The sequence below is a fragment of the Sciurus vulgaris genome (genome assembly GCF_902686455.1).
Source record: "Sciurus vulgaris genome assembly, chromosome: 15".
Taxonomy (NCBI): Eukaryota; Metazoa; Chordata; class Mammalia; order Rodentia; family Sciuridae; genus Sciurus; species Sciurus vulgaris.
Genome location: NC_136476.1, coordinates 89,079,548 through 89,099,267, shown reverse-complemented (window position 1 = coordinate 89,099,267; position 19,720 = coordinate 89,079,548). Strand labels below are relative to the sequence as shown.

At 60.4% G+C, this 19,720-nt stretch overlaps 1 protein-coding gene across 1 annotated transcript; it reads right to left on the bottom strand.

Moving 5' to 3' along the window:
* Nucleotides 1–9,874: 9,874 nt before the first annotated feature.
* Nucleotides 9,875–15,701, bottom strand: LOC306645030 (uncharacterized protein). The gene is made up of 5 exons (XM_079112289.1): nucleotides 14,706–15,701; nucleotides 14,192–14,299; nucleotides 13,344–13,445; nucleotides 13,190–13,225; nucleotides 9,875–11,953 (listed from the first exon to the last, which is right to left on the bottom strand). Exons 1-4 carry the CDS (start codon nucleotides 15,040–15,042, stop codon nucleotides 13,191–13,193), a joined length of 582 nt encoding a protein of 193 aa, XP_078968415.1. The 5' UTR covers nucleotides 15,043–15,701; the 3' UTR covers nucleotides 9,875–11,953; nucleotide 13,190.
* Nucleotides 15,702–19,720: the final 4,019 nt, after the last annotated feature.

Below are 19,720 nucleotides of genomic sequence, written 5' to 3'. Positions count from 1 at the left end.
TGTCATTAGATTCAATCTGAGGATGAGTTGCAATATCTGCGTCTTTATCCGGATGCGATGGACCTACCCATGCCTGTCCTGGCATGGGCCCCTCCCTGTGTCCTCAGGGCGGGTGGGTGGTGTCATGCCTTTTCTGTGCCCTGGGAGGGGCTGTGCGACCCAGGCACCACCCGGTGGAGGTCGCCCGTTCTCAGCAGGGGCCCCCACAGCGTGCAGCAGGTTTCTTCGGGTCACGTTCTTTCTACCTTTTCCTGTGCTTCTCCAGCCCTACTGGCTGTGTGACATGGAAGTGCCCCTGCACCATCTGTGCTATCAGCTGCAAGGTTGATCACACGTCCTTTCCCACATCTGACCGTCAAAGCTAAAAGTGAAAGACAAGCTTCTCTACTATGTCTGCCTCCATGAAAGCCACCCAACATGTGTCCTGACCCCAGAGACAATGAGGCTGAATACACAGCAGCCGTGAGCCCCAGCCCAGCCCACACCCATCAGACAAGGCAGGCAAAGGCAAGTGTTCACTGCTTTATTGATTGGCTCATAGCAGGAACCCCAGACTGACTCTCGGAGGGGCCAGGGCCCAGGGAGAGGGGCTCATCCAGAAGTGGCCTGGGGCCTCAGCCCTCCTACTTTCTGACGGGGATGACACTGTTTCTCCACAGAAGCCAAGATCCTTGTCCTAAGGGGACGACAGGGTTCCCCCATGATGCTGGGAATCTGCAGGGTCTGGCCAGTGCCTCCTGGCTGGGACAAGAGGGTCTCCTGGTTCTAGAGGGCCGCTCAGCCCCAGGTTTAATGGCTGTCCCCACCCAGGCCAGCCCTGCCCCAGCCTCCACCCTCACCCAGACCCCTGCCCAGAGGAGCGGGCTGACTCAGAAAGAGCCCCGGACCATGAAGCAGGGCCTTGGAAAAAGCCAATGCAAAGGCCAGTGAGGCTTCCCCGGGACCCCCAGGATCCCTGCCGGTCCTGCAGGTCCACCTGCCTGAGGATGGAGGGCAGTCTGGGGACCCAGGTGGGCATGCCAGGCCCTGGGGGCGGGACTGCTAGTCACCTGAGGCAGGGCCCACGTGGGGTCCCCTAGACACTGCACTGCTCTGGAGCAATAGGACATCTGAGAGATGTGGTGGGGACTCGGCTGCCCCGGGGAGGGGCCTGGTTATTAGGGAAGGGAGGCGGCACCCCCGGGGAGTCCTGCACCCCACCCACCCCAACCTGGGAGGCCGGCAGGACTGGGGAGGGCCCACAGGACAGAGGGTGCTGCCCCATTCCAGGGGACCAGTGATGGGCTCGGCCTCCCTGGCTTCCTGCTGAGGGCAGAGAGCTGAACCCAGAGCTGGGCAGCCTGGTCTTTACCTTCCCCCGGGACAGGACCAGGAGGACCCGCATGGGCTGGGACAGTCTGGAGCACTCTGCGGAACTCCTCCACGACCTTGTCCTGGGCCTTCATGGCCCTGTCCATGGGAAGGGGTCAGTGCTGGGCCTGAGGCTGCAGGGTGGGGGCTCCAGGCTCCAGAGCCCTGCTCCTAAGAAGGAAGCAGATCAGCACGCTCAGGCTCACGAGTGGTCTGGGTCCGCTGCTGGCCCTGCCGGTGCCCTGCCTGCTCCTCAGCAGGCCCTCCACCTCCTGCCTGGACAGTGGCTGTTCCACCTGGGCACCTGGGAATGCCCTGCAGCCTGCCATTGGTGACGGAGGCACAGGCCACCTTAGGTCACTCCTCACTGCAGCGTGAGAGGCCCTTGCACACCTGGCCTCCTCCGGGCTAGGAGGGCTGGCAGTCCCCACATGGAAGGTCACTGGTCTGTGGTAGCCTGTGACTGCGTCCTCAGCTGCCCACACACACTGCCTCACCCCAGGAGCGTGTCTGTCCCCCCGCCTGGCCCCCCAGACCCTCCTGTCACCTCCGCCATCCGCCCCCCTGCTGTGACAGCAGCTCCACCCCCCAGCCCTGCTTGGTCCTCCTGGGCCCCTGGGAGAGGACTCCTGGGCCAGGACGGAGAGGGCATGGACCTAGCCCTGCACCTGCCCACAAAGCACAGGAGGACCCAGCCATGGCCCCTTTGGTGCCATTTTCTGCAGGGGTCAGGGACTCGGGACGCACCCAGATACTGGCAGGCCAGGCTCTGCTGGGGGTGACGGTACTTTCCAGGCAGAGGAGCAGGTAGCCATCATGGTCAGGGCTCAGCAGGAACCTGTTCTGGTCCCTATCTAGAGAAGAAGACAGGGCCCGGGATTCCAGATCCTTCCCTCCTGCGGGAGGTTGGGTGCTGGGTGGACTTCACACAGCAGTGGGACTCCCCCACGGCCAGTGACCACCTGGGCCTGAGGGCCCCTGACCCCGGTTCCCAGGCTGGCCGTGCATTTCTGCCCTCGTGTCCTGGGCTGTGGGCAGCTCACGCCAGCGTTCTGTGGGGAGCTTCTTCCCAGCATCCTCGTGGGAGACACAGTGGAACTTCAGTTCCAGGGCGGAGAGTGGGGCTGGGGGAGGTGGGGCTCTGACCTAGGGAGGCGGCAGTGCCCCACCCCCAGGGCAGGTGACTCTGGCGCCCTGCACAATGCCTCGGCAACGGTCCCAAGGTGTCTCCGTGGTGGCAGTGTGTGCCAAGAGAAGTTGCATGAGGTGGGCTTGCGTAGGGCAGCAAGGAAAGTTCCCGGGGCCGGGTAGGGCCATGGCTCTTGGACCGACCAATGAGTCCTGGAGCAGAAAGAGATCTGGTGGGTTACGGCAGGAGCCGGCTGCTGGGGTGGGCCTCTGGCAGGGAGGCCAGGGATGGGAAGCAGAGCACATGGGGTCTTTCTGCTTAATTAGCAGGACAAGGTCATCCTGGGATCGAGTGGCCCCACTCCACTGTGACTAGTGTCTGTATGGAAAAGGACGGGACTGTGGCAGCAGAGGCTGAGATGGGGGTTCTGGGTCCACCAGCCACACAGCTGGAAGAGGCAGCAGGACCTCCCCGGAGCCGGGGGAGCGGGCTCTGCAGCACCTTGCTGCAGACTGGCTCCCGACGGTGAGGCAGTACATTCCCCGGTGGAGGCCCATGTGTGGTGCTCTGTTAGGGCAGCGCCCAGGGTTACATGTGCCCAGCAGAGCCCCCTCCAGCTCTTGGGCTCCCAGATACTGCTCAGTTTCTGCGAAGGGCCAGGTGGAGTGAGGAAGTGCCCAGGACAAGCACAGCCTGTTTCCCAAGGAGTGGGGAACGCCGGGTCCTGCCAGCCGCTGGGAGGTGTTTCCTGTGGGTTCTCAGAGGTTCCCGGGGTTCCTGGGAAGGTGGCCACAGAGCCTGCGTCTCACAGCACACCGTTCATCCTTTCCAGGAGCCACATTCCACCGAACACCATTAAGAAAGGAAAACAAAACACAACAAAATAAGGCAAGCCACTGGCCTCAGGGCCCCGTCCAGTTCTGGAAAGAGACCCAGGCCCCGGGGAGCTGCTCACTGGGTCAGAGGAGACCCCTGACCCTGCCAGGAGCCCAGGCTGCAGCCAGCCCAGAGCCCACCCTCTCAGCAGGTCCTCCTGTGTGAGCCCCACGTGGGGCCTGGAGCCTGGCATGGCAGAAGCAGGCGTGGCTTCTCTCAGATGGAATCTTGGAGCCAGGAGGGCCTCAGGGCTTTGCTGCAGCCAAGCACAAGGCCAGGTATCCAGCATCACTGACAGCCAACTGCTTCCCCCAGCACGCTCCGCTCCAGGCAAGCAGAGAGGGCTCCAGAGCACTAGTTTGGGTCTGGCTGGTCATGTCCCAGTGGCCCTGGCCACAGGCCATCTGGTAGCCTCACAGATCCTGGACACACTCTGCCCAGTGTCACCACTGTGTCCCTCCCCCAGAGCCCCACAAGCAGAGTCCTCCCCAGAGCCAACGCCTGCCACCCAGAGGGCAGCCCGGCCTCCTTCCAAGTTTTCATGGAATCCCGACACCAGCCAGCGGTGCCATCCTGGGTTCACACCAAAGGAACCGAAAGCATGGCATGAGGAAGAACTGCACACAGTGTCCCCGCAGCTCGATGCCCAACAGCCTAGGGTGGAAACCGTGGGAGTGCCCGTGGGCAGATGCCGGAGGAGCAGGAGCCCCGTGAATGTGGTGGAAGATGTTCAGCCAGGAAGAGGGGCTTTCCCCAGCCCAGTGAATCCCAAGGACGGCACCCTGAATACCATGAGTGACAGGGACGGACAGGCGTGCAGCACCCGGGGTCCCTGTGCCATCCACCCCAGAGATGACAGATGGTGGGGCAGGGGCAGAGGGGAAGAGGAGCGTGATCGGGGGACAGCAGAGAGGCCTGCCCCAGGGTCCACGCGCTTCACGCTGCTGAGCTGCACGCTTGGAAACAGCTGGGATGGTCAGCTCATGTGGCTTTTGCCAAATTTGGCTAACGCCAAATTCACCAGGAGACTCCGGCAGACTCTCCCTCCTCCGTCCCCTGCTCCCCTCCTGGTCACTTCTGGCGTGCTCTGGAGCCCTGAGGGGACGCAGCTCCTCATCTTCTGCAGCAACACCAGCTCGGTGTGCGGTGACGCCGTCTGGAGCATCCTTCCAGTGATGAGTGGCTTGTCCCACGCTCCAGTCAAGGCCGGCCGCTCCATGCGGAATGTCAGCGTCCTGTGTGTCCTGTTCCCTCTCCACAGGTCGTGACCTGCCTACAAGACCAGGCAGGCTCTGTTCCCCACACATCCAGGGTGCCTGTTGCATGGGCAGGGAGGGGCACCAAGGTAGAGGCGGCTGATGAGTCAGAAGAAGGGTGGACCCCACAGGAAGTGAAGCCTCCTTCTCTTGACACTCGGTGCTATAGGCTGCTTGGATGTCAGTTATGAAATTGGCACAAAAAGCCAGCTCCTGACTTGCTCCTTCTGACCCTCAGAGAGCAAGCTGGCCATATGGTCAGCCTCCCTGCAGACAGTACTACCATGTCAGGTCCTTTGTGAACAGCACGGACACAGTGGTCACTACCTGGGGCAAAGTGCCGCAGTCCATAGGCTCCTGAAACCCCTGTGCACAGTCCTGGTTGGCTTGGGAGCTGCCGTCAGGCTCAGGGTCTTTGCCCCGAGAATCTCAACCAGGGGCAGGGACTTCAGGGAATGGGGGAAACGGCTCTGGAGGCTGAAGAAGGAGGCATGGGTGCGTGGTCGTGGAGCCGGCACAAGCTGCAGCCCCAGAGGAGAGGGGACTAGGTGTCCGGAGGTCAGTAATAGGTGCTCTGAGAGCCCTGGACAGATGTGGGATGAGGCTACCCCAAGACTCAACAATGTGGACCCCACATGGGGCAGATCCTGGGTGCTGCCCTTGGGGGGAGATCGGCAGATGATACTGTGAGGCTGCCTCTAGGGGGTTTGGGGACGCTTGGCCTGAGACCCAATGGGCTTCTCCTTGTGCTGCGTGTTTGCAGGAGGAGAGGTTTGCTTATGGCCTGTTAGAGTTTGAATGTGAGGTGTCCCCAAAAGCCACTGTTAGTGCAGAAATGCTCAGAGGTGGACCAAGGGACTGACCTCACCTGCCCATCCCAGTTTGGGTGGACTGACTGCTTAGTGTGGGCGGTGGGGTGTGGTTGCAGGCGCGTCGCTGCGGCTGCCCGGGAGGGGCATCTTCCCTGTGGCCCCTCCCTCTCTCCGGCTGTGGAGCGCTGAGCAGCTTCTCTCTGCTGGACCCTGCCACCAGGGTGTGCTGCCTGCTGTGGGCACGGAGCAATGGAGTCGGCCGTCCATGGACTGAGGCTGTGACATTGTGAGCACCCAGTAAACCTTCCCTCCTCCGAGTTGTTCTTGTTGGGTATTTTGGTCACAGTGACTGAAAACCTGACTCAACGTGGTCCCCACCTAGTGGGCCCTCTGACGGGAGACCGGCCGGCAGGGAGGGGCTGTGCAGGCGGCGCAGGTGGGCGGAGCTCCGCGGGTGGGCGGAGCCAGGGAGTCCCGCCCCTCCCGGGAAACGCGGGCCGGCGCGGCGGGCGGCGCCTGGGCGGGAGGGGCGTGGAGGCCGGGTCGCCCTTGAGGAGCGATCCCCGCTGATCTCAAGGGGAGAACTGCTTTCCCGACTGTGGGCGCAGCAAGCTTCATGGTGCCCAAAGCTCAGGGTGGACAAGGGAGGTGGACAAGGAGGACCAATCAGAAGGGGCGGGCGGCGGAGGGGCCGGCCTGGGGGCGCTCGCGGCCTGGCTCCCTGGGTCTGGGTCTGCCTTCTCTGTCCTCAGACCTGCCTGTACCAGGTTCGCGGCGTTGGCAGCGCTGGCCGTGTCGCTGCCCTTGCGCCAGGACGGCCTGCAGGCCCACTCCCCGCGGGCGGTGCGCGCCTCCTCGCTTGACCTCCACCTTGCTAGAGCTCCTGCCTTTATTGGTTTTTCAAAGAACCGCTTCACAGGTTTTCTCCCCAGCTGGCCTTTCTGCACTCAGTTCTTCATTTCATTGTTCAGACATCATCTGTGCTTTCCCCTTCCTGCTCGCCGTCGCCTTTCCACCATCTTCTTTTGCTGGCTTCTTGAGGTGGGGCTTGGATGATGCCTGGAGACCTTCCCTTCTTATAGGGCACTCAGTGCCACGACCTTCCCCGCGGCTCCTGGCCGCATCCTGAATGTAGCTGCCTCTCCCTCCTCACCCCCTCCGCCTCCCTCTCTCCCACTTCTCCTCCTCCTGCCGCTCCTTCTCCCTCTTCCTCCCTTTCCTCCTCCCTTTTCTCATTCTGCTCCTTCCTCCTCCTCCTCCTCCTCCCTGTCTTCCTCCCTCTTCCTCCTCTTCTTTCTTTTTCTTTGAACTTTGCTGTGGTTTCTTTTATGACCTGGGATACAGGCTCTCTTGGCAACTGTTCCATCAGTGTTGAAGACAAGTGTGTGTCCTGACATTGGCAGGTGGAGTTTGTGCATGTCAGTCAGATCCCCTTGCTTAATTGCATCTTTCAGATCTCAGTACTCTTGTTGATTTTAGGTCTGGCATTCTATCTCATCCATCAAGTGCTGAGCAGAGAATGTGAACGTTCCAGCTGTACTTGGGGTTTTTCTATTTCTTTTTCACTTCTAATCAGTTTTGTTTCATGTATTCTGAAGCTCCAGTGCTTAGTATGCACCCATTTATGGTTGTCACGTCTTCTGGTGGGTAGACCCTTTCACCTCTGTGTAAGGCCACTTTGTAGGAGTTTCTTTTGCTTTGAAACCTACTTTATTGGAGATACTAATTTCTTTTTATGAGTTTTTGAGAAGCTTATCCTTTCCCATTCTTTTGCCTTTCAACCTGAGACTTTTGAGTGTGTGATTTTGTTTCAAGTGTGTTTGCAATTGCTGTTGAAACATGTTTATTGTGTCTACTCTCAAATCCTGTTAGATGATCTCAGCACATGATTCTTCTTGCTGTTGTCTTTTCTTGCTCAGATTGTGATTTTTCTAGTTCTTGGTTTGATGGGTGGCTTTTTGCTCACTTTTGATAGTTTGGGTTAGGAGTCTCTGGGCCCTACTTCAGCCTTTTATCTCAGCAAGTGCCTCCCTGTTGAGGTTCCTCAGCCGGGTCCTGGCTTCTTCTGTGAGTGTGCTTCTAAGATAGTTTAATGTTCAGGCCTCTGGGGTCACTTTGGTGCGTGGTTTATCTGGTGTTGCTGGTCTTCCACTCTTCTTGCTGGTTTGGCTGTAGGGAGAGTGCTGGGGTTCGGGGCTTCAGGGCCTTGCCTGGGTGGCATTCTTGGGAAGGAGGCTGGGCACCTTGAGAGCAGCAGGTCAGGGTAGCACAGGCTCATGGGGTGGTCCACGGCCGGCTGCCTACCATGCAGGTGCCCTGCCTGCTCCTCAGCCCACCCTCTACCTCCTGCCTGAACAGTGGGTAGATGGCTGGATGGTGTCTGCAGGTCCGGGAGGAGAAGTCAGGCACCTGCTTGCCCAATGCTCACCAGTCCTCTCACCAGCCAGGATGCTGACTTGTACACTCTGGTGACCCTGAGCCCCAAAGCCAGTGATCCATTTGGGGACTGTGGTGATGGCTACGAACAGTGGTAGCCCTGCCCTGTTGTCTTGCTGGAATACCACCTTCTAAGATGGTGTCCACTTCTGCCTGCCCTTCAATCCCCAGGAGTCACCTCCACAGAGGTGATGGATTCACATTACTGCATCCTGCCACTCTTAAGCCACCAGCCCCCTCCTTCCATGCCAGCCCCATCAGCCTGTCCCTGCCCCATCACAAACTCACCCCCAGTGGAACTTCCTACCTGGTGCTCCTACGTCCTGATGAGCTAATGTGACCCCTGCTCTTCTCACTGAGAGAGGGTCTTCTGAATGCTCCCTTTTGGATGGAGACTGAGGGCCGTATTTGGTCAAGGACAAGCTGGGTTCCTGTGGCGTTGGCACAGAGCCGGGCTCAGCAGGGTCTGGCTTGGCGTTGGCGGCTGCTAAGGGAGCGGGGGTGAATGGGGGCTGCATGGGACATGTGGAGCCCAGGTCTGTCCAGCACCAGCATCTCCCTACTTCCCTCTGGTCTGCAGAAGACACTGGAGCTGAGACCAGAAATCAGGTCTGAGTCCCTCCTTCAGTCACAGGCCACCTGGGGGTGACCTTGAGGGCCACTGCTGTGGTGTCAGCTGGGAGCCACCTTCCCCCTCCCTGGCCCTGTCCTTTCCTTGCTGTCTCCATCTCCATGACTGGCCTAAGGCCCATGGCCACAGCTCAGCCACATATCCTGGGTTCCAGAGGAGAATGCACCAGCTGTCCCACCCCAAGTGCCAAGACTGTCCAGCAGGTTTCCCCCTTGCTTGGTCCAATCCTCCTCTGCATCCTGGATGGGGCCCTGGTTCCTTCAGTTCTTAGCACAGGCACTCTCCCGGGTAGCTCGTCCAGCCTGTGAGGCTCGGGATCAGACGTCCACTTCAGTCCAGAGAGTGTCATTGTACATGGACATCCAAGAGCGGGAGGAAGAAATGGAGCAGGGACTGCACCAGCCCCGGGAGCCTCGGCCACGTTCTCAGGAGCCTCAGGCTTGGGGTTGGGCGCTGCCCACCACTGCCCAGCTCATGCATAGCAGCACCACCAGCCCTGCAGATCAGACTGAACCCTGCATCACCCCAGAGCCGGGCCCAGGGTCCCAGGTAAGGCCAGGGTGGGGGGAGGGGCCAGGGGCAAGTCCTGTGAGGGCCAGAACATTCCAGAAGCATGTGGTTTATCTTCCTGCAGGTCTGGTTTACTTGGATATTTTTAAGGATCTAGGACAGTGTTCAGAGGCACTGGTCCCTGACCATGAGGTTGTCCCTGTCCACTGGGAGAACTTTCATCTCCACCTGGACCCAGCCCTGGGGCACCCACAGGTGTGACAGATGAAGCACAGCCAGTAGACACAGCAAGAGGCCGAGCCGCTCTCTGCCTGTGCCCAGGGGGCATCCTAGGCCTCATCACCCCTCTGGGGTCTGGTGGGTTGGAGTTAATCGGGGCGCCCACAGGCCAGCAAGCAGAAGGGGCTGTTGTAACTCAGCCTGGTCAGCCTTCAGACCACTGAAGCTCAGGGCAGGCAGGCAGGTGCCACCCTGGATGGGGCCCAGACTCAGGAGAGAAAGCTGCTTAGCTCCCGGGGCCACAGAGAGAGGCTGGTGGAGACGGAGACATCGGAGTCCACCGTGAACAGAGCTTGATCCTCCGTCTTCTGAGCGAGGGTGCTCCTCTCTACAGAGGCCTACTGGACCTGGAGCCGGATGGAAGGGGTCCTTCCCACCCCTGGAGCAGGGACAGAGGTCGGCCCCAGGAGGTGCCCAGCCTGGCCCTGGGCCCGGGAAGTACAGTCTTGGGGTTGGCCTGAATGTAAGCCCCCTCATGCTGCTGAGGCAGGGGCACCCAGGGCTGGCAGAGCCTGTGAGGAGGCTGGCAGGTGGGCGGGCTGGCTGCGGGGGCTCCGCCCAGTGTGGGAAGCTGATCCTGGCGTGGGCTGTGTCTGAGGACTCTCATCTGGTCATACCTCCCTAAGCAATTCCTTCACCAGCTGCCCGCTGCCCTTGGGAGCAGGAGGGTGATCAATGGAGCCACCCAGTCCCAGGAGACACCAGCCTGCAGCAGACCAGCCGGCCCCCATAGGATTACTCAGCTGACTGACCTGGGGCTGCCCTGGTCAGCGTGTCGGCCTGGAGCTCTGAGGGGACAGGGAATCTCCTCACCCCATCCCCCACCCCGCGGTGAGACGTCCCGTTAGGAAGCACCTGGGTCTGCTCCCAGCCCTGCACACTCTGCCCTGGCCCGGAACCAGGCCCAAGGCCGAGCGGCTCAGGGTCACGAGCCCTGCTGGTAAGCCACTGTTTGTTCAGGACAGTCTCCAGGCAGCCCTTGGGCTGCACCTCTGCATCTTGATGTACATGCTTGGACATCCTCAGCGGAAGGGCTGCTGGCTGCTGTGGCCATGGGGTGCGATGTCCCTGCCCACGGAGCTGCTCTGTCCCCATCCAGAGGAGAGCTCTGCGTGCCCCTGTGGGAGCCGGGTTCAGCCTGCATGGCCCAGGGGTCTCGATGGCACAGAGGTGCCATGTGTTTGGATTTGAGGTGAGATGGGGACCTGCCCTGAGCCAACACCCAGGCATCTTTGGAGCGGCTGCCCTCTAACGGGGACCCCCAGCCTTCCAGGCCCCTCCTTCCCTAACCGTGAGGCAGAAACTCTGCATTTGGGATTGGGTGGTTGGAGGGAACCAGTTCCTTCATCATTTGGGGGATGGAGGGGTCCCCAACACTATGACTTCACCCTATGCCTACTGTGGATGTCGGAGGTCACCCTGCAACTCCACCCATGCCAGCCACACAGGGTCAAGCACCCTGCCATGTCCCCAAAACTTCAGGACATCAGGACCTCCATGGCCTTGGTGCCACTGACAAGGGCCAGGCCAGGGTGAGCAGGAGTCCCCCTGTGGCTGCAGCTGTGGCCTTGTCCGAGCTGGGTGAGGAAGGCCCAGGCTGTGGGTTCGTCCCTTTTGTAAGAGGACAGAGTCCAGTCTCTGCCTGGCCTTGGGTTGCCTGGAATCCCCTGATTGTCCTCAGGCACAAGGACATTATCCCCCCGCCCACATTGGCCATCTTCTTGGATAGTATCACTAACTTCCCTCTAAGTCCAAACAGGAGCCTGCTGTGTCCCCTGGGGCTGGACGGTTCCTGGTTGGGCCATGGTGGGAGGAATCTGGGGCTTGGGCCAGGCTGGTGGCCGGCGTCAGCAGCACTTCCTGGGTCTCTCTTGGACACATCAGAGGCCAGCACTGAGGACAGCTGTGCCAGGAGGGGTCAGCCCTGTACATCAGGCCAAGGGTAGGAGGACCCCACGTCAGCCCTAGGGTCGGGTGGACGTCGTCCCACTCCTCACCGTCTGCCCCAACCCCGGGCGCCGCGTCCCCAAGGGTGCACCCTGCTGAGCGCAGTCGGGTGTCCTCAGCTGTGCAGGGAGGGGCCTCCCTGCTTTCTGGCTCCCCTTCAGGGGTGCTGTGGAGGGGCAGGGGCACCCCAGGGGGCTTTGCTTAGGGGGCTCTCTTGCTGCTTCAGACAACAGCCAGCACGTGGCCCTGACGCCACACAGTCCCTGGGCGTCATCAGCCTGTGCTCTGAATGATGGCACCCAGCCATCCCGGGGTCCTGCCCCCACACTCTCCCTTTCCCAAGCTACCCAGGCAAGTTCGAGGGGACACATCCCCTCCTGCTCCCTCAGCACATCCCGAGGTGGGTGGAGGAGTGGTGGCCCGCTGCGCCACCCCAGACCCACACAGGTGCCTTCCGGACCCCCTCTCTGGGGAAGCACTGGGCGTCAGGAAATGAGGTGGGAGCCAGGCCCATCCCTCTCCCTACGTGAGGTTCATCCCCAGCCCCCGGCAACATACGGAGACCAAGGCCGCGAGGATGCTGCCACGTTTATTTGGAGTCAGGGACTAGTTCAGGGAGCAGGAGCCAGCATCGGCTTTGTCAGGCAGACTGCAGACACCGCAGGTGGCCGACTGGGATCTGGCAGATGATGGCTAAGGTCCCAGACACACCGGCTTTGGCAACATCCTGGGGAGGTGTGAGGGGTAGCGCTGAGGACCCAGGGTCCAGTGCAGGCCTCCACAGAGCGCATGACAGCTCCTTCCAGGCCCTGGGAACCTGGGACAGCAGCCAGAGGACCTGAGAGGTGGCCCTGGCCCCGGGTGGCTGCTCAGGACCCAGCACCAGCCACCATGGTCCCCACCCCAACTCTGTGGGCTGCACGTGCTCCATGCTCAGGGAGGGCTGAGTGTGGAAGAGCCCAGAGACCGAGGGAGGCGGTGGAGGCGGGAGCTGCAGGGGCCGTCAGGGCCTCTGATGAGATGGCCTCGAGACTGGACCAGGCAGGCAAGCAGCTCCCCTCCTTCCAGAGGAGGTGCCTGCCGGCAGTCTGGCCTCAGGACTCAGGGTAGATGTGCTGTTTAAGCCACTAAGTCCGTCAGCACAGCCAGCAGGCTTCTGTCTCAGTGGCTAAAGCCACATTTATCCTCCCGAGTTCTGGAGGTCCAGAGTCCAGAATGGGCCTCCTGGGTGGCGTCCAGCATGGCAGGGCTGGTTCCTCCTGGCCTGGTCCCGCGCTGCCTTCTGCAGCCCCTTGCCCTCACCCCACACACCCTGTGCCCTGGGGCCCCTTCCTCACTGCACTGTGACCTCCCTGCCTGCTTCTCCCTTGGAGCACATCCGCGGAGGAGGCAGCAGCCACGTCGGAATCCAGGATTTGCACAAAAGCCAAGGTGACATTGGTGGACGTGCCCTTGGCCAGGCGGACCCTACGGGAACCTTTCAGTCCCCAGGGGACCATGAGGCCAGCACGCACTGGAGCCCGCACGCGGCCCAGAGCCCTGGCGCAGGCGTCTGAGGGGACAGGAGGCAGTTCTGCTCACTCGCTGTCTTCTCAGTGTGAGGGGCTCAGCACATAAACTGAGGAGTGGGGGCTGTCCACCTGCGAGAGCCGGAGCCACCCTCCCCGCGACGGGGAAGGAGACAGCGAGCACGCGCTGTCCCCCAGGGCCCCTCTCCTGAGCGCACCCACCCCCAAGGCTGCCTGCTGGACAGAGGCCTGGCCGGGGGCGCAGGCGGGGCTTTCTTCCTCTCTCACCATCCTCTTCCCGCCCCCACAGTGACCGCCCTTAACTCACAATAGAAATGGAATCGAGACCCTGAAGGTCACAGACCCGCAGCTTTATGTGCCCAGATGCCAGGTGGCCTGTTGGCCTGGAGCCCAGCAAGGACGTGCTCAGTGCAGAAGCCTCAGGGGCCACTCACCTCACGGATGGTGGGACATGCAGAAATCTGGAGCAGCTGAGGGAAAGTGGGGACACAGTTCATTTCCACCCAACCCCAAAGTCCCCTCCTGTGAGAAGAGCCCCTGTGCCTGCCCCGTGCTAGGAATTGGGCAGCAGGGGACGCCCGTCGTTACCAGGGTGAGGCGGGGTCATGACCTCTGCCTTGTCCAGTCCCTTGGTCTCCATGAGCTCCTGGAACATCTTCACCGCCTCTGGGCTCTCTTCCATGGTGTGGCCTGTGGGCACAATGGGGTGTGGCCAGGAACCAGAACCGGGTCCCCCAGGCTGGGCGGACCTCTTCCCTAGAGGCCTCTGGCCACTCAGAGCACTCGAGTCTGCTGACCCAGGCCCAAGTCTGGGGAGCAGTGCGCTGCTAGAAGGGGCTTCGGAAGACCCTCTTGGCCAACTCCAGACCTGAGAGGGTGAGTCTTTTGGAGGCTGAGGCCCCATAGTGCTTCTGGGTGTGAAGGCTGTACAGGAAAGGAGTCCCACCGCCCCACCTGGAGGGCAGAGGACAAGACAGAATCCCCCACACAGGCACACCCTGTGGCATGGCTGGCCATGAGGGGCAGCCCTGGACTCCATACCTGGGAGCCTGAGGTAGGAGGAGGAGGACCCTGCTCTTGGCGACCCTCCCCCAAGAATCAGCCAGCCCCTCCTGAGCAGGACCTCGTCTTCCAGCCTGACCCTCTAAAGCCTGACTCCTGGAGCGTGACGGCCCCCTCGTGGCTGTTGGCTTCTCCGGAGCCCCTGGCAGCTCCTCAGTGGCCTCTCTGCAGGGAGTCCACTCCTCGTGCCAGCATCCTGGGGCCAGTGTGCACCCTGTGGCCCAGCAGAGATGTGCACCCTACTGCCCACCAGCTGTGGACCAGTGAGAGCCGGGGCAGCGGGGGCTGCCTCCTCAGTGCCCCCAAGACCCGGTGTGACCTGGATGGGCCAGCGTGGGTGGGTGTCCTGTCTCCCATTCAGCGAGGCCCGGTACCTATCAGCATCATCATGTGCCTGGTCTTGTCCTTCATCTTTTTCTTGGTGTGCATGATGTAGTAGCTTTTCATCTCCGTGGCCCAAATGTGGACCTCCTGCTGCTTCCCTGTGGGGAGAAGGGTGCTGTCTTGGTGGGTAGCGGTGGGCGATCTTATTACGAGCCTGAGAGGTGGAGATGGCAGGAGCAGGGTTGTCTCTGCAGCGCTGGGAGGCAGGAGGGCCAGCCTCTACTACCACGCTGCGTGGGGCCACTGCAGGTCTCTTGCCTGCCTGCGATGAGTTTAGAAGGCAGCTGCCTTGACTCTGTAGGGCCCTGGACTCCCCACCAGGGCCCAGGGAGGAGAATGTGCCGTGTATGCACACCCGCAAACGCCAGGGAAGAGTCTCCAGCCAGGGGAATGCTGACCCCGGTCTCATCAGCCGAGGACAAGGCTGGCCGTTTCCCCGAAGCATGAACGCAGCCCACAGGCAGGACGGGCGCCCAGGAGGGTCTGCAGCTGAGTGCCACTCACCGGCCATGAACGTGGTGGGGTCGTCCGTTTTCCACAGTGGTATCTGCATCTCCTCACAGTCGCCCGAGGGCTGCCTGGAGCAGAAAACCTGAGGGGTGAGCTCCGGGCCTCTTCTGTCTCTTAGCTGAGGTCTCGATGAAAAAAGAGGGCACGGGGGTCCACCTGCCCCTGTCCTTTGCTGACCCCATCCACAGCACCCACGGCCCTGGCCTGGGTGACAGCAGCACAGGATGTACACGGGTGTCTCACTACCCACAGTCTGGGCCACACCTGGGGCGGCCTGTGGCCCTCCCACACTGGCACCTCCCGCCTGGCCCTGTCCACCTCTTCCTACCATTCCTCAGCCCTGCTCTCAGCACCTCAGGGAGCCCTGGGGCTGCCCTGTGCGGCACTCTCAGCAGCCTCCTGAGGTTTCCCTAGGGCACAGATCTGCCCTGACTGGATAGCAGGGTGGAGCTGGCAGGGGCCAGGTTTGGCCGACCTTTCGGCCCCCAGTGACCATGCTTTGTAACCCCAAAGGTCCTAGAGTCTCCACGGACTTCCTAGCAAACTGAGGTGCAGCAAACTGAGGCCGCTGAATATGTCACTCCCCAGGAGGGCCTGTGGGGAGGGCCAGGAGGTGGGGAGGCTGGCCAGCCTTGTCTCTGCAGGCTCGGAGGGAAGGGAAGCGCTGTCTGCAGGCTGCTAGAAGCGGCAAAGGCCAGCTCCCCGTGGCTGCAGCCTGGTGAAGGTGGACAGCGGACTTCCCTCCCTCTGCCTAGCCAGTGGCAGGGAGAGCCGAGGCACCCCGCCCCTCTCCCCACCAGGCACCTACCTGAGCTTGGCCTTGATCACCACGCTGTCTTTGGAGAGGTCCATCCAGAAGTGCAGCACAGGATGAGTCATTTGTGGTGGCGGGTGGCTAGTCATTGCAAGCTCAGGAATCATGGGGCTCCCCATCCAGCATAGGATGTGCCACTCTCCTACCAGCTGTGGGGAGGCCACAGTGACCAGTGGGCGGGGAGGCCACAGCTCCCCACTGCTCCCCACCTTTAGCAGCCAGCCGTGCTGCCCAGGCCGAGTCTTTGGGATGTGGAAGTTCACTGGGGTCTCTGGTACACGGGACCACCCACCTGGGCCAGAGACTACCTGTGAGCCTTGGACAGAGTACCAGTCCCTGAGGACCAGGGAGGAGCAGAGGCTGCCGAGGGGGAATGCAGGTGGGCAAAGAGGGGAGCTTGGGTCCCCGTGGACGCAGTGTGGCCTGCTGCTGACCAGCTCCCAGAGAAGGCCGGGGAAGTCAGGGGCACAGTGGTGGGAAGAGCAGGAAGCCAGGGCCCAGCAGTGGGGGCCCAGGAATGCCTGGCCCATGGCCTGAGTATCTGGTCACTTCGGCCTAACAGGAGGCGTGGGCATCCCAGGAGGTAAGGCTGTTACTGCCCCAGGCGACAAGAGACTGGAGACAGGTGGCATCTGGACATTTGCAGACCTATGTCCTGCTCTACCAATTCTGTGAGTTTTGGAAAGTCAAAATCTTGACAAGAATGTGGATTTATATTACCCCCCTGTGTTGCCCTGGGAAAATGAAAACCCAGAAACGTGGTGTTTCCAACAGGCTGCTTCAAAGCCTGGCCTTCGCAGGGGACGAGGGTGGCCCTGCGAGAGGAGGGACGTGGCTCAAAGGGACATGATAAGGCCCGACCTTCACAGGGACTGGCCAGGCTCTGTGGGCCTGGGCCTTGACACACTGCCTACGGCCCACAGGACCCTGCTTGCCCAGCCTCCACCTGGGGTCCCCCACTTTAGTAGGGCACAGAGGGGCCCCTCAACTGACATCACCTGGCCTGGCTGGGTCCAGTCCAGCCTTAAAGACTGGCCCTGGGAGGGCAGGTGGTGTCACCCGGGTCGCACTCCCCCCCAGCCTCCCAGGGCGCTCACCTCCTTGGGCTGGGCAGGAAGCAGCTCCATGGCATGCAGGACAGAGACCAGGCCCAGGCCAGCGGTCAGCAGGAGCAGCTGCATGGTGGCGTGGTGTGCTCTGCTCTGGGCTCTCCTGCTGCTGCCACGGCGGCTCGGCCACCCATTTATCCCCCACCCCGGGCTGCCTGGAAACGGTTGTTTCCATCTCACCTGCTTTTCACAATGGCACGAAATGTCTCTGTGAGGTGGGGCTGCCCGTCACTGCCCGAACCCGGTGACTACCCCCCAACACGTCCTGTTTGTTCACCCTGGAGCCTGTTTCCAGAAAGCTGCACCTCACAGGGAGGGTGCCGTCCAGGAGGGGCTGAAAACGTCCCAGCAACAAGGGTGCATGGCTGTCCTCCTCCTGGCCCAGCGCCTTCCACTGGGCCTTGCTGGCCTGTGGCCTCCTTTCTCCACCTCGGGGTCCAGTGTCTGTGGGTGACCCACCCCAGCTGGGCCCCTGCAGCCCAGTGGCCAGCTGAACAGGGCCACCTGCAGGGTCACTCCAACCTGGTCACTTCCCCACTCAGTCCCCAGCAGGGCCCTGCGGCTGGCTTCGGCCCTCCCCCTGGGCGTCCCTGCTCTCGGTTCCCGTCTTGTCCAGCCTGTGCTCCTCCGTGCCCTTGTCCTGGAGGCTCTCGTCTCTGTGGGAGTCTGGGCTGCCTGTCTTGTGCCTCCTGAGCTCCAGGTGCGTCCTGCAGCAGCCCCTGCGGACACCTCTGAACCTTCCAGCTCGACTCTCCCGCCTCAGCAAATGGCCCTGGAGTCGCGATGGCCTTTCCATCTTGTCTTCCTCCAGTCCGGCCTCATCTTACCTGGGACTCGTGCGTGCATCGTCTCAGGTCCGGCTCTGCCATCCATCCTCCCTGCCACCCTGCTTCAGCCTCCTGTGGCCGTCCTTTGGCCTCCCCTCGATGGCCTCTCCCACTCTGCTCCATCTGCCTCCCATAAACCTCTGCTCATGCTAGAGGGAAGGACTGGCAGGCTTTGGGGTCATGTCCCTCGAATGTTGAAAAACCTGGATATCCACCACCAGAGTGGGCCTCGTCCACCATGTCCAAGCACCCCTGGACTCCTTGAGGACTCAGTCACCCCCTGCATTTGGGGATGGAGGTCTGTTTGCTGGCTGCTCCTTCCCATCTGTGGACTTCGGCATATCGCTGGGGTGTTCCCAGCAGAGCCATGACCCTGGGGACCTCCCAGTGGCCTCTGGCCCTCCCAGGACTTACAGGTGCTGGCTCGGCCTCGCCTGAGGTTCAAGCTCCCATCCCCCACATGCGGATTTTGTCACAGTGCCACACTGCAGTCCTTGACTTGATGCCCGCGGAGCCCCCGGAACCGCAGATGTCCTCTTCAAGACAGCTTGCAGGGCCTCCTCCTCCCGGGACCTCCTGGTCCTGCTCTGGGGCCCAGGGCTGCACCTATCCCTGCCAGGTTCTGCAGCCCCTCGGGCGGCCCCACAAGGCATCTCTGTGTCTTGCTGGCCCAGTCTTTGCCCCAGAGTGAAGGCAGAGAGCGGCAGCTGGAGCCGATCATCAGAAGCGGGGCAGGGAAGAGCAAGGGTTGCACCTCCGGACAGGGGCCATGCCAGGGCACAGGGATTTGCACCTGGCAAAGTGGTGATTCTTTAAAAATAAGAATGAAACAGGTAAAAACCATTAGGTGACTTAATTTTAAAAAGATGGAGAGAGAAAAATACATAAAAGTTAAAATGACAGCTTTAAAGAAGTCTCCAAATCTATTTCACTTTAAGTATCAGTGCTGACTAGAATATCATCAAATACCCAGAACACTTTGAACAGGCAATACGTGAAAGAACGGGTCCAGGACTGGACAGCCAGTGCCTGCTGGGACATCTGTGGTGAAGCTCCTCCCAAGCTAGGTCACAGGGCAACTCCAAGAGTGCCCCCAGGGACACTGTGAGGCCTGAGATGACATCCAGACTTCTTCCTAATGGTGACAATGATAACCACACAAACAGAACTCAGAAGGACGGCAGCCCTCGGTGAAAGTCGGGCAACCAAGGAGCTATGCATATGTATTATATTGTATTACTAATTAATTGATTAATATATCGCAGACGGGACGTTCTACAAAGGTGTCCGTTCTCCCGAGTCAAGCGAGAAACATAAAGCAACACCACAAAAACACCAACCACATTTTCTATCCAGATGGTTGACTCTTAAATACATCCGAGGGTGGAGGTAGGAATAGCTGGCAAAATTCTGGTGAAAGAAGAGAAACAGCCCTACTCAAGCCAGTCAGGAGCCTGAGACGGCTCGGCAGCCACGCCTGGCGTGCTGAGGGGGACGCAGGCACGTGAGGTCTGAACCTTGCCCCAACTGACCCCCAAGGGATTCCTGAGGGAGCCAAAGGTGAAGTGATAAAGAGGCCAGGGAGAAATCAACTCCAGAACATGACAGGCCTTTCTAAAATTGACCAGAAAGCTACAACATTCAGAAGCTGAGGAAGAAAACAGGAAGATGTGACCTCCTCGTACATGTCTTGAGATGACGCCCAGAGGGGAAGCGAAAGGAGAGGCTGAGGAAATTGCCCTAACTGAGCACAGGGTAGCTGACTCCTCAGCAAATGCTGAGCTCACACACACACACACACACACACACACGCACATGCACACGCATGTACACATACATATGGGTGCATGTACACACATACACACATACATATACATGCACACATACCCACATACATGTACACACCTTCATGCATACATACATACATATATGTACATGTGCACACATACAAGTACACACATACATGTGCATGTACATAAGTACACACATTCATGCACACATACACTACACATTCATGCATGCATGCACACATGCATACACACATACATGTGCATGCATGTACACACACATACACATACGTGGATGCACATGCATGCCTATATACACACATACACACACATACACACATGGGGACCCAACAGACAAAGGAAATTATTTAGTTCTTTACAGAAAACAAAATGCAAATGAACGTTCTACTTGGTAAGAGCAAAATACACCTGAAAAGGATAAATTTGACAAAGGTGCCACAAATATACCTTG